At 43.6% G+C, this 13,059-nt stretch overlaps 1 protein-coding gene and 1 non-coding gene across 3 annotated transcripts in view; both read left to right on the forward strand.

Moving 5' to 3' along the window:
- Positions 1 to 7,506, forward strand: part of FLT1 (fms related receptor tyrosine kinase 1) — a 204,534-nt gene extending 197,028 nt beyond the window's left edge. For both annotated transcript variants that reach the window (XM_036299247.1, XM_036299248.1), the window contains one exon: positions 4,663 to 7,506. In XM_036299247.1, the coding sequence (XP_036155140.1) occupies positions 4,663 to 4,864 (202 nt within the window). In that variant the 3' untranslated portion in view covers positions 4,865 to 7,506. The remainder of the gene's footprint in view (positions 1 to 4,662) is intronic.
- LOC118652207 lies at positions 1,691 to 1,799 on the forward strand. The gene has a single exon (XR_004966475.1). It is a non-coding gene; the product is annotated as a U6 spliceosomal RNA (small nuclear RNA).
- Positions 7,507 to 13,059: the final 5,553 nt, after the last annotated feature.

Here is a 13,059-nt window from a genome sequence, read left to right on the forward strand (position 1 = left end):
CTGCTTCTCTATGCTAGTGTCTACCTAGGAACAGTGCTGGGCAGGGCAAGGCTGGGCCTATCAGGCATCCCTTCCTTCCCTGGTCCCAGTGCCTGCCCGTCTCACCCACAGGCAGAGCTTGCTCCTTTCATCTAAGTCAGGGGTCAGCAGATTTTTCCTCAAGGGGCCAGAGAGTAAACAACTACTCAATCCTGCCGCTGTAGTATGAAAGCAGCCCTCGACAGAAGATAAGCAAGGAGGCGTGGCTGAATTCCAACAAACTTTAAAGCACAGGTGGCCCTGCCAATGAACACATGAAAAGATGCTTAGCACCATTAGTCATCAGGGACATACACACCAAAACCACTGTGAGATACCGCTTCATGCCCCCTGGGAGGGTTGGAATCAGAAAGTCACTGTTAGTGAAGATGTGGAGAAATTAGAGCCCTGTGTACTGCTGGTGGGAATGTAGAATAGTGCAGCCCCTTTGGAAAATAGTCTAGCGGTTCCTTAAAATGTTAAGTGAGTTACTCTATAACCCAGCCATTCCATTTCTTAGTATACACCCAACAGAAGTGAAAACTATGTCCACACAACAATTTGTACACCAATGTTCCCAGCAGTATTATTCATAATCACCAAAAGTAGTAACAACCCAAATGTCCATCAGTTAATGAATGGATAAATAAAATGCTGCATATCATTAAATAGAATAGTAATTGAAAATAAAAAGCATAAAACACCGATACATGCTACACTATGGATGAACCTGGAAAACATTAAGTAAAAGAAGCCAGGCATAGAATACCACATATTGTATGATTCCATTGGTGTGAAATGCCCAGGATAGGCAAGTCTATAGAAACAGAAAGGAGATTAGTGGTTGTCTAGGCTGAGGGTAGGAGGTGCAGGGAAGTGGAGCAGCTGGGTATACTAATGGGTATGTATGGGTTTGGGGGGGATGATGAAAACTGAGTGTGGTTATGATTGTACCAACTATGAATATATTAAAAGCAATGGACATATACACCTTACAGAGATGAATTGTATAGCATGTCCATCACATCTCAACAAAGCTGTCATTTAAAAACAAAATAGCCCTGGCCGGTGTTCAGTGGTTAGAGCATCAAACCTAGGACCAAAGTGTCCTGGGTCTGAATCCCAGTCAAGGGCACTTAGCTCGGCTGCAGGCTCTATGCCTGGTCCTGGTCGGGGCACGTGCAGGAGACAATCAATGTGTCTCTCTTACATTAATGTTTCTCTCTCTCTCTCTCTCTCTCTCTCTCTCTCTCTCTCTCTCTCTCTCTCTCTCTCTCCTTTCTCCTCTCTCCTCTCTCCCTGCCTCCCTCCCTCCCTCCTCCCTCCCTTTCACTCTCCCTAAACATCAATGGGAAAATATCCTCAAGTAAGGATTAAAAAATAAAAATTAATTAATAATAATAAAATCAAGACAAAACAACCCAGCCAGGGTGGCTTAGTGGTTGAGTGTCAACCCACAAACCAAGAGGTCACCAGTTTGATTCCCAGTCCAGGCACATGCCCAGGTTGCAGGCCTGAGCCCCAGTAGGGGGTGTGCAGGAGGCAGCCAATTGATTCTCTCTCATTATTGATCTTTTTCTCTCTCCCTCTCCTTTCCGCTCTGAAATCAATAAAAAAAGATATTTTTAAAAGATAAAATAAAATCAAGAAAAACATTTTTTAAAAGCATGATGTATGCTCACTTCAGCAACACATATACTAAAATTGGAACAATATAGAGAAGATTAGCATGGCCCCTGCGCAAGGATGACATGCAAATTCGTGAAGTGTTCCATATTTTAAAAAAAATACATAAAATAAAAAAAAAAATAAAGATGTGTAAGTTTAAAAAAATAAAAACAAAACAGATGGCCAGCCCATAGGCTGTATTTGCTGACCTTGATCTAAATCAAAGGAGGGCAACAGAGACCTCCAAGTGACATAGTTAACACAGTTCATCAACCACAATAAAGTCATTGGATAAGAACATTTCCAGGCAAACATCTGCATATCTGTTTGCTTGTACCACGAGCACAATAATGGTAACAGAGTCGAGCACCCTCAGTGTACTCAGAGTACCACAAATTGGAGGACCCCGCTGAGAAGGAGTGGATGGGGAAATGTGGGATACTATGGTCTGTTGTTTCCTTATTTGGAACACTTCAGAAAATGGGTGACCGTGTTAATCTAGATCAGCGGTTCTCAACCTGTGGGTCTCGACCCCTTTGGGGGTTGAGTGACCTTTTCACAGGGGTCGCCTAAGACCATCGGAAAACACATATATAATTACATATTGTTTACAGTAGCAAAATTACAGTTATGAAGTAGCAATGAAAATAATTTTATGATTGGGGGTCACCACAACATGAGGAACTGTATTAAAGGGTTGTGGCATTAGGAAGGTTGAGAACCACTGATCTAGATCTTTGTAAAGAAAGGAACACCATTAATTGCATCCTCTACTCTGAGACTAAAAATACAGAACATGGGCCCTGGCCAGGTGGCTTAATTGGTTGGAGCTGTCATCCCGTCCACCAAAACCGTTACGGGTTCAATTTCTGATCGGGGCACATACCTTAGTTGCAGGTTCAAACACTGGTCTGGGCACATGCGGGAGGCAACTGATCAATGTTTCTCTCTCTCCCCCTTACTCTCTCTCTTAAATTGATTAACATATCCTCAGGCGAGGATTAAAAAAAAATATGGAACACAGAGCAAACGCTGGATGTGCAAGTCCAAAACCAGCCCAACTCATGTGGTGGTGCACGTGGTCCTTTCATCCTCTTCTCAGCCAAGAAAACAAACAAATATGAACGACAAGCGAAGCTTTTCTTCCTGTGTCTGTCTTAGACTGGACGTAGCATGCAGGACCCAGAAGCAAGCTTCTTCACCTTTGAGCCTTGTCAGTGATGTTCAGTCTCATAACTTGGTTTTCTCTTCTAGAATGCAAACATGAGGACACAGCTGTATTGACCTTTTTTTTTTATGAAGCTCGTTTCTTGAGGCCATCGTAACAATTATCACAAACTTGGTGGCTTACAATGAGAAATGTATTCTCTTGCAGTTCTGGAGCCAGAAGCCCAAAATCAAGGCTCTGGGGGAGAACCACTTCCTTGCTTCTTCTAGATTTAGGTGGTCCCAGGCACTCCTTAGCTTGTGGCCATGATTCTCTGCTCTGTCTTCACATCACCTCCTCCTGTCTCTGGTTGTAAATCTCCATCTGCCTCTTGTATAAGGAGGAGAGAGAATCATTGATCGGCTGCCTCCTGCACGCCCCACACTGGGGATGGAGCCAGCAACCCAGGCATGTGCCCTGACCGGGAATCAAACTGTGACCTCCTGGTTCACAGGTCAACACTCAACCCCTGAGTCACATCAGCTGGGCCACTCTCTCTTTTTATTTAAAGAAGTTTTTATAAAAAATGTTTTTGATTGATTTGAGAGAGAGAGGAACGGAGAGAGGCGAGTGTGTATATAATTCAGGATAAGCTCATCCTCTGAAGACTTCAGCTTAATCACATCTTTTGCCATATAAGGTGCTATTCACAGATCCCAAGGATTTGGCATCAATATTTTGGGGAGCATTTTTCAGCCTACCATGGTAGCTAACTGATTCAAGTGTAGAAGAGCTATCCCCAAGTCTTGGGCGTTACTTTCCTCCTTGGATTATGGAATTACATTACCTCATCACACAGTCCACCCCCGGTCAGTGGAACACATCCTTCTGCCCAGAGACAAGAAGCTGGTGGTCGCGAGGCAGTGTGAGCTCCAGACCAGTCTGACCAGAGGATGAGGTGGGAGTCCACAGCCATCAATGCTAGGACAGTATGAAAGAGTGGCCCACACATTGTGGCTCAGTGGTTGAGCACTGACCTATGAACCAGGAGGTCATGGTTCAATTCCCAGTCAGGGCATATGCCCGGGTTTCAGGCTCGATCCCCAGAAGGCAGCCAATTGATGTTTCTCACTCATTGATGTTTCTGTCTCTCTCTCCCTCTCCCTTCCTCTCTGAAATCAATAAAATACATTTAAAAAATAAAATAAAAACATTTTTTTTAAAAAGAAAAGAGTGGACTTAGCCTTGGCAGGGTAACTCAGTTGGTTAGAGTGTCCTCCCAGAATGCCAAAGTTGTGGATTTGATCCCCAGTCAGGGCACATGTAAGAAGCAACCAGTAAATGCATAAATAAGTGGAACAACAAATCGATACCTCCTCCTCTTTTCCTTCCTCTCCCTCCCTCCCCCTTTCTCTCTCTCTCTCTCAATAATCAATTTAAAAACAATTTTTAAAAACTCTTTAAATAAAAAGAGTGGCCCAGATGGTGTGGCTCAGTGGTTGAGCATCGACCTATGAACCAGGAGGTCACAGTTGGATTCCCAGTCAGGGCACATGCCCAGGCTGGGGGCCCGATCCCCAGTGGGGGACGTGCAGGAGGCACCCGATCAATGATTCTCTCTCATCATTAATGTTTCTCTCTCTCTGCCTCTTCCTTCCTCTCTGAAATCAATAAAAATATAGTTTCGGGTGGGGCAGGTGCGGGCTAGAAGGGGTCAATGGGGAAGACAGGGGGACATCTGTAAATACCTGCAACAATAAAGAGTTTTTAGAGTAGCGTGATTTCAAGAAACTAAATTTGTGTATTTGATGTTTTTCTTTTTTCTTTAGCTTGAGAGTAACCAGTAAGAGTAAGGAGTCGGGGCTTTCTGACCTGACCAGGCCTCAGTTCTGCCATCCTGACTGTGGGCACGTCAACAGAGGCCAGCGCAGGTTCACCTACGACAACTCTGAGCTGGAAAGGAAGGCCTCGTGCTGCTCTCCTCCCCCAGACTACAACTCCGTGGTCTTGTATTCCACCCCACCTGTCTAAGTGTGGCGGCCTGATTTCTAGAGCCACATGCAGATGTATTCCCCCGAAAACGAGCTTCTGCCAGTATTATGCACATAGAAGTGTACACCTCTGCCTCTCCGCAGGGGCTGGATGCTCCTGTGGTTGTAACAGTGCTTTTCTCTTTTGACTAACCAGAATGTAACCCCCAGATAAATAGAGTAAGAGTGACAAGTGAAGGCCAAACCCTCATTCAGTGTGTTAGAGAAATTCTTTCAAGTCCAAAGACTTCCTGCTCCTTGCCCCCAGGCCTCGGGCCTGGACAATTCAGGAGACGCAGCATGCACCCAGGGACTGCAGCCCGAGCCGGCCTACGCAAGCCCGCAAGCCCGGGGCCTCCAGCAGACATGGCTGTGAGGAGGAAAAGGAAAAAGGGAGAAAAGAAGAAAAGAGAAAACAGGACAGAGCACAAGAAGGGAGAATTTGAGCTGGGCCACATGGAAGGAGTGGAAGAGGGCTACCAACAAGGACACTGAAGAGGTTCCGAAACCCTACCTAACCCACTCCATTTGAGAACCCCGCCAGGGAGCCAAGAGAATAGAGGGTTGAGGGGACTTTTTCTGGACTCTGGGAGGCAAGAAAAGGACAAACATTTTTTGGAACAACAAAGCGTATTTTAAAACATTAGCTACAGGACTGGTTCTCTGTCCGTTCCCGTATATGACAGTTTTTATAGCTGTCACTGAGGCTGTTGCTCATCTGAGCCCACACTGCCGGCCCCTCCGGCAAGCACACTGAACCCTTACCTGAGCTAAGCTGGAACATTAGTTCAGGGCATGTAGCATATTGTTCGTAGTAAGCTAACTGGAACGGCTGGTCTGTGAGGGTTACCTGTTGGGCTTAAAGCCCCATTTAAAAAAATCAGATTCTATTTTGAGTGTGAATGTATAGTTAAGACACTCAACTCAATGTTTTGCATTTGCCTATTTTGTACAGTTAGTTATAAAAGGAAGCTGAGAATGAAAATGCCCCAAAATGAGGGCAGAAGGAATAAGGAAGATGAGGCAGAGTGAAAGCCCTCTCTCTGCCAACCAAACCACCTCACTGCAACAGGCGGCCCGGAGGCTGTGTGATGGGGATCCCACTCCCCAGTCCGTCTCCTGGGAAGGCGGGTTAGAGCATTAACCAAGGTTTATTAAGCACTTTATGCTCCTTGAGAAAAAGGTGATAGTAAAGTATTTCTGGAACTGGGACTCAGGACATTAATCTGCCATCCATAGGGGAAAAGCCTCTTTCATCTGCGTTCGCCTTGCCTTGGCCTGAGGATGATGGAAAAGGGAACCGGTGCGCAGGGTGCCCACTCCCCAGGGTGGAGGGCCGCGTCTGCGGCGGGCTCCGCCTGATGCTCTGTATTTAGAATGTTTGGAGCCTGTCAGAGCTGGGCAGGCCGCAGAGAAGATGCGGTTCCCTTGATGCATGCAGCTGAACTGTAGAACCCGGAACACAAGTAATAGCAGCATCCTTCCCGTGTCACAGTCTTGTTTCAAGGTTCTTTGTATGGAGAGATGGGGACTGGGCACATCCGCAGTGAGCCAGTGAGAGCGCCCGCGTGGATCTGCAGGAGGGGCCTCCGGCCGGCGGAGCAGGGCGTCCGGCCTCTCCACCAAGCCAAGGCCCAACAAAATCAGCTGGGAGGGGGAAAGCTTTGTTCCTCCTCCTCTTTACCGGAACGAAATCACCAGGGACAACTGGCAATAGTGTAAACCAGGTAACCAAGAGGAAGGTAAACACAGGGAAGGTAAAAGAAGACCTCAATCCATTCTCTAGTTTTCTCAAATTAGATAAGGACCCAGCAAATAGTGAAAATCACAGAAAACCTTAGCTATATGTATTATGTGCTGATTTTAATGATCTCATTCTTAATCATTGAGACCTTAGTAATACCACCTCACCAAAAGGAACAATCTATTATTGGTGTCAATTCCGTTTTTTGAAAGACTCAGGTTTGTATCCTATGTGAGTCCATCCAAAAAGGTTCCCATCTGGAATCCCGACAGATAGGAAAGCAGGAGCTTGTAGCAACGTGTCGTGGGGTAGTTGCATGGTGCTTGCCACAGGCGAGTTCATTAAAACAGCACTGAAAACTGAAACACTAATTAACTGATGCTGGTATTAAATCATTTGTCACTTATGACAAAAATGGTTGGCAGTGGCAAGGAAAGAACCAGCGCCTCTTTTAGGATTTTGAGATCACATATGTGGAACCGTACAGGCGGGAGGGGACAAACCATATGCAACTGTAGGTCTCATTTAAGACATGATGCCCACACCTTATTTGAGCCCACGCAATATATCTGTCCAAATCCTGGAAAACGTTACTTAGGCCTTTTAGCTGTGCCTTACTTCCCAGCCTGGAAGAATGTCAAACATGAAACATATTTGCCAGTTCCTTTGAGCTGATTAAAGGAGGAGCGCGTCTTTGACATTGGTAGTAACGATATGTGTATATATATATGCGTGTGTATGTGTTTTGTGCAGAACTATTTAAGGAAACTGGAATTTTAAAGTTACTTTTATACAAACCAAGAATGTATGCTGCAGATATAAGACATAATTTGGTCCTTTATATCTAGTCACTATGAATGTATTTTATATACTATCTTCATTTAATAAAGTTAACTTCCAAAAACATCTATGTATTTTCTTCCTAATTTGCTTATAAATGAGAACAGGAGTCATAGGTTCCCCCAGGGGTGGGGAATTGATGTTCTGAAAGATCTCATTAAACCAATCATTAAGCAGCACAAAAGCAAAGCACTGCTAGAGGTAAAGAGCTTTCTCTCAACATCATGAAATGGCTACTCTTAACAATCAGGACACTGCAAACAGTAAATAAAATAAAATCCAACTAGGCAGACTGCCCAGAAAACTAAATACTAAAATGAGGGAGATCACAAATAAAACGTACAGAGTGCTGCATGCAGACAAAAGTGCCCTCAGTTTAAAAAGAGTTTAAAATTAATCTTTTCCAAACACCAATTTTCAGCTAATAAACAATTACCATAACTACAGAGGGGAGTGTGCATGCCTGCGCCTGTGTTTGTGTGTATTAGAGGTTGTGTGCAAGAAACCATCTATATATATAAAAGCCTAAGTGACTGTGATGACCGGACGACTGGTCGCTATGACGATGCACTGGACACCAGGGGGCAGACAACGCAGGAGCTGCCCCCTGGTGGTCAGTGCACTCCCGCAGCCAACCTCCCGTGACCGGCCAACCTCCCGCAGTCTCTCCCCCCTCTCACCTTCCCCCAAGGCTGGCTGGCCCTGATTGGCTCCGTCAGCCTCATTGGCCCCAATCGCTGGCCAGGCCAAGGGACCCCACCCATGCATGAATTCGCGCACCGGGCCTCTAGTACAAAATAATTAGGCAAAAGCCTAAGGTAAGAACTTCCCTAAGAAAAGTACACTACCTAAATATTCTTTAATTTTGTTTTGTGGATTAAATCCTAGAAAGAGAAATAAGCAATTCAGACAATCACTGTCAACACAGAATAAGTGATCACTAACACATTGTCTTAGGAAGTGGTTATACTTCCTAATAACATTATAAGGAATTAGATTGGAAGGAAAAGAACTGCTTTCTTTGGAAAAAAGGCAAGAAGAATAAAAGGCTAAATGACTAATCTCAGTAAATGTATGGTTAACTAAAGAGGACAAGAGGCATTTTATCTTCAAAATTTTTAAATTCTTTAAAAATATTATTGGTTTTCATATTACACTCATTTAGGCAAATGAAGATTTGAAGAATGCTTGAGGAATTGGTGTCACGTCATAATTTAGAAATTTTCTCATGACTCTGGAAACTTACAGTTCATTAGGGAATAGATTTTTTTCTTTCCTCCAGCAGAATAGCCAAGTAAGGTTTATTAGAGTCCTTGGTGTTAAACATATTACCAGACTTTGGGATTTCACAGGCAAGGACATTTTTCAAAAATATCCTGGATCCCAACACAAGGATGACTAGCTTTCTACTTTTTGAGCTAAAGACATTTAAGGGCAAAAAAAGCAAAACAAACCAAAAACCAACCAGGTGCTATTAATGTTCTGTTTCTTGAGCTGGATACATAGGTGTGTTCACTTTGTGATCATTGCTGAGCTATATGCTTATTTGCAGACTTGTGTGCAATTCAAAAACAAGTATCTTAAAAATACCATTTTAAAAGGAGTAGGGGCTTACTTTCAGACTAAAAACTATCAACATTACGTGCCAGCAACGACTGTAAGTACTTTGGAGGAAAAAAACATTTAATTTTCAAAGCCATCCAATGTGACAGGCACTATTAGTAAACTCTTCATGTCAATGGGAAAATGGAAGTAATCAAAAGAGAACTTCAAAATCCCACCATCACACCTACCCTCCTCCAGCATCTGTGCTCATATGCTCTGCCTTCCCTTATGAAATCAAAACACATGCTGGGCAGTCGCCTCCTCCTCTCACCTACACAAGGACACTCTCCAGCAATCCACCACTGCCTTGCCCCCATCCATGTCCCCTCCACTGGATCAACTCTTCTTATGGAAAGTTACCTCCCGACTTTCCCCTTCAGCTACCACCCCATTCCTTCACAGCAATATTCCTTGCAAGAGCTGGTTATGCTCCTGTTTCAGATTCCTCCCCTCCAGGCCCTCTAAGCCTCCTCAAGCCTAGGGTTCACTGTCACGCTCACTGACTGCCCTTGGCCAGGTTATCCGTGAACTTCATATTGTTAAACTCAATGGCCATTTTCAGCCTCAGTCTTTCTTGAACCATCAACTTCACCTTTATTCCTGAAAACACCTAAATACCTTTTAACTGTGATCCCAGGACATCACACATTTCTTCCTATCTCACTGGCCATTGATGTCCCTCTTACTGGTTTACTTTTCTCTGACCTTTGAACCTGGTTCCAGTTACCCCAGCACTCTGCCCTTGGACTTTTCTCAGTCTGCACTAACTCCATCATCTCAGCCAGTCTCAGGGCTTTATGTGACACCTGCATGACAATGGCTTGTAAGTTACATTTATGGGCCAGATCTCAGCCCTAACCTCCAAAGTCATGTGTATGCCAAGTGCTAAATTGGCATCTTTGGATCCTGTGGCAGCATCTTCCAAAGACAGCTGCAGCAGTATCTCCCGAATCCCACATGACCTTCGACAATGTGCGTTTGTCACTTCCCCATTAAATTCCTCTTCCCGAGAATCAGAGCTGGCTCTGTGACTCACTTGCAATCATTAGAATGTGGCAGAAATGACCCCGCACTCAGAGGCCAGGTCAAAGAAAAAAAGAAAATCATGCATTTTCCAGTCTTTTGGTAAATTCATTCTCTAAGAGCTCCCACTAGAGATCCAGGCACCATGTTTGGACAAGCCTAAGCCACAAGGAGGCCATGAGTAGGTGCTTCCATTACAGTCCCCCACTGACCCCAGCCTTCATCTTTCAGTTCAGGTGCTAGATCAGCTGATTTCAGCCCCCAGGAAGTTTCCCAGCTGAGGCCCAAAACATAATGAAATAGAGAAGCCATCCAGCTGTGCCCTGCCCAAATTCCTGACCCACGGAATCCCTAAGGATAATAAAATGGTTGCTTTATGCCATTAAGTTTGGGGTTGCTTATAACAAGCCAGAACAAATGTGTACTGAACATCTCAAACCTAACAGGCCCCAGACCAAACTCTCAGTTATCCTTCCTCACTTCCCCATCCCCCCTGCCCTCCCACCCCCAAATCTCTTTGTTCCTACAACAATCTCTTTCAGTTCAGTACAATCCTCCATTCCATCAGTAGTGGACCAAATCCTTAGGTCATTTTGTCTTCCCACTTCCTTTCTTCCTTCACACCCAATAAGTTAGGACATCCAGTGGGCTCTACCTTTAAAATATATTCAGAATTTAGTCATTTCATCCCACCTCTACTGCTGTCACTCTAGTCCAAATCCCCATCATCTTTCACTTGAAATACAGCAATAGCTTGTTAACCAGCTGCCAAAGTAATCCTTTTAAAACGTTTTATCATGTTATTCTGCTCCAAATCCTCCTGCAGTTTCCCCTTTCACTGGGAGTAAAAGCCAAAATGGTCTTAAAAGGACCTATAGGACATTACTGCCCATATTACCCTCTATCTTCACTTCTGACTCACTTTACTCTGGCCACATGGCCTTCCTGCTATTCTTCAAATATTCCAGGCACATTTCCGGACCTGGAATTCTTTTCCCTCAAATTCTGCATGGTTGCTGGCTCCTTCACTTTAAGTTCATCCTCAAATGTGAGCCCTACACACAAACCATCCCATTTGAAATTCTATCACCACCCCATATACTCCCCACAACTAGAGTAGCAAGATTAAACACAGGATGGCCAGTTACATTTGAATTACAGGTAAATATATTTTATTGAATTTATTGGGGTGATATTGGTTAATTACATAGGTTTCAGGTGTACAATTCTATAATGCACCATCTGTATATTATATTGTGTGTTCACTACCCCAAGTCAAGTCTCCTTCCATCACCATTTATGCCCCCTTTAGCCTCTTCTACCTATCCCTCTTCCCTCTGGCAATCACCATACTGTTGTCTGTATCCATGTCTTTCTTTTCTTTTTCTTTGCTTAATCCCTTCACCCTTCTCACCCAGGTAACTTTTTAACATACCTATGTCCCACACAATACTTGAGACATACCTATGCTAAAAAAAAAATATGTTGTTTATCTATAATTCAAATTTAACTGTGTGTTCTGTATTTTTATTTGCTAAATCTGGCAACCTTACCCACATCCTTTACCCTACTTTCTTTTCTTTCCATAGCCATTATTTCCTCTTAACATACTATATACTTCGTCTTCTTGCTAAAATAAAAGCTCTGTAAAAGCCGATATTTTTGTCTGTTGTAGTCAGAGTTCTTCAGTTGGTTCCCAGAACAATGCCTAACATACAATAAGCATTCAATAACTAGATCATGAATGAGTGAATTTCAATTGCGGCACTGAGTGGGCAAATGGTTTACCCAAGATCACAGAGCTCTCAGTGGTAGAAGCCAGTATTTGAACTCAGGTAGCCTTGTTCTAGCAAACTGGTTTCTTAACCACCATGCATACTGTTTTAAATACATTTTAAAGACATGTATTTTTTAATTCTCTTTCCTTCCCTCTCCGCCCACCCCATTTATATAGGATATTTTACAGATGGGTCCCTAACCATGCACTTGCTAAAGGTGTTGGAGGGGAAGAGATCACTGTTTTTGACCATTCAGAGCACAGGAGATGAAAGCATTTGTCAGAGTGTATCAGATGTAACATCGGATTAACTTTAACAGTATTTTTAATGTGTTCTCCTAAGAAATTTAAACCTAAAAGATCCCTAAATACATCCTCAATTCTGAGCAGACTAGTCTCCCTTCTTCTTCATGAACCCACAATCATCAATTTTAATTTATATGATTCCATGGATTTTTTCAAGACCCTTCTACATATAAAACCTTCTATACTTATTCTCTCCCTTAATTCCTAAAACCAACTGACCAGTTCCTTCAGCTGAAATTAATCCCTTTCTTTACTCTAGTTCTCCTTCACCTGTGCCTATAGTCCCTTATCACTTTCTATTCTGTACAGTATTTTTTCAACTCATTTCAAACATACAAAAAAAACCCCCACAAAAATCCACAACACCCCACAATAAACATTCTACCCAGATTCAACAAATGTTAACATTTTACCATATTTTCTTTATCTGCCCTTATCTTCTGAACTAGAGGCCCAGTGCACGAAATTCTTGCACTGGTAGGGTCCCTAGCAGCTGCCGGTTGCTGGCCAGGTACTCCCTCCCTTCCCCCAGCCGGCCCCACCCCTTGGTCGAACTCCCAGACAACTCCCAGTCGAGGGGACAATTTGTAGACTATGCTTTTATTATGTAGGATAGTGCTTCTAAAGGACTTGGGGGAAGGGACATCCTTCACCTATACAGTACATTAGTAACTAAGTACTGAAAAGATTGGCTAGGTATCATTCCCATCCTTTCACGTAAGTGGGTCTTCTCTCCTAAACTTCGCTGTAAGTCATGTAGCATATACACATGTTTGGGCACAAGTATACATTATGTAAGTACCAAGTACTCACACTTGCATTTTTAGTGCCTAGAACAGATCCAAGTAGGCATTTAACAGATACTTGATAAGTCAATAAATCTACCACCATTTCATCCGAA

The sequence above is a fragment of the Myotis myotis genome, unplaced genomic scaffold (assembly GCF_014108235.1).
Source record: "Myotis myotis isolate mMyoMyo1 unplaced genomic scaffold, mMyoMyo1.p scaffold_m19_p_3, whole genome shotgun sequence".
In the NCBI taxonomy this organism is placed as follows: Eukaryota; Metazoa; Chordata; class Mammalia; order Chiroptera; family Vespertilionidae; genus Myotis; species Myotis myotis.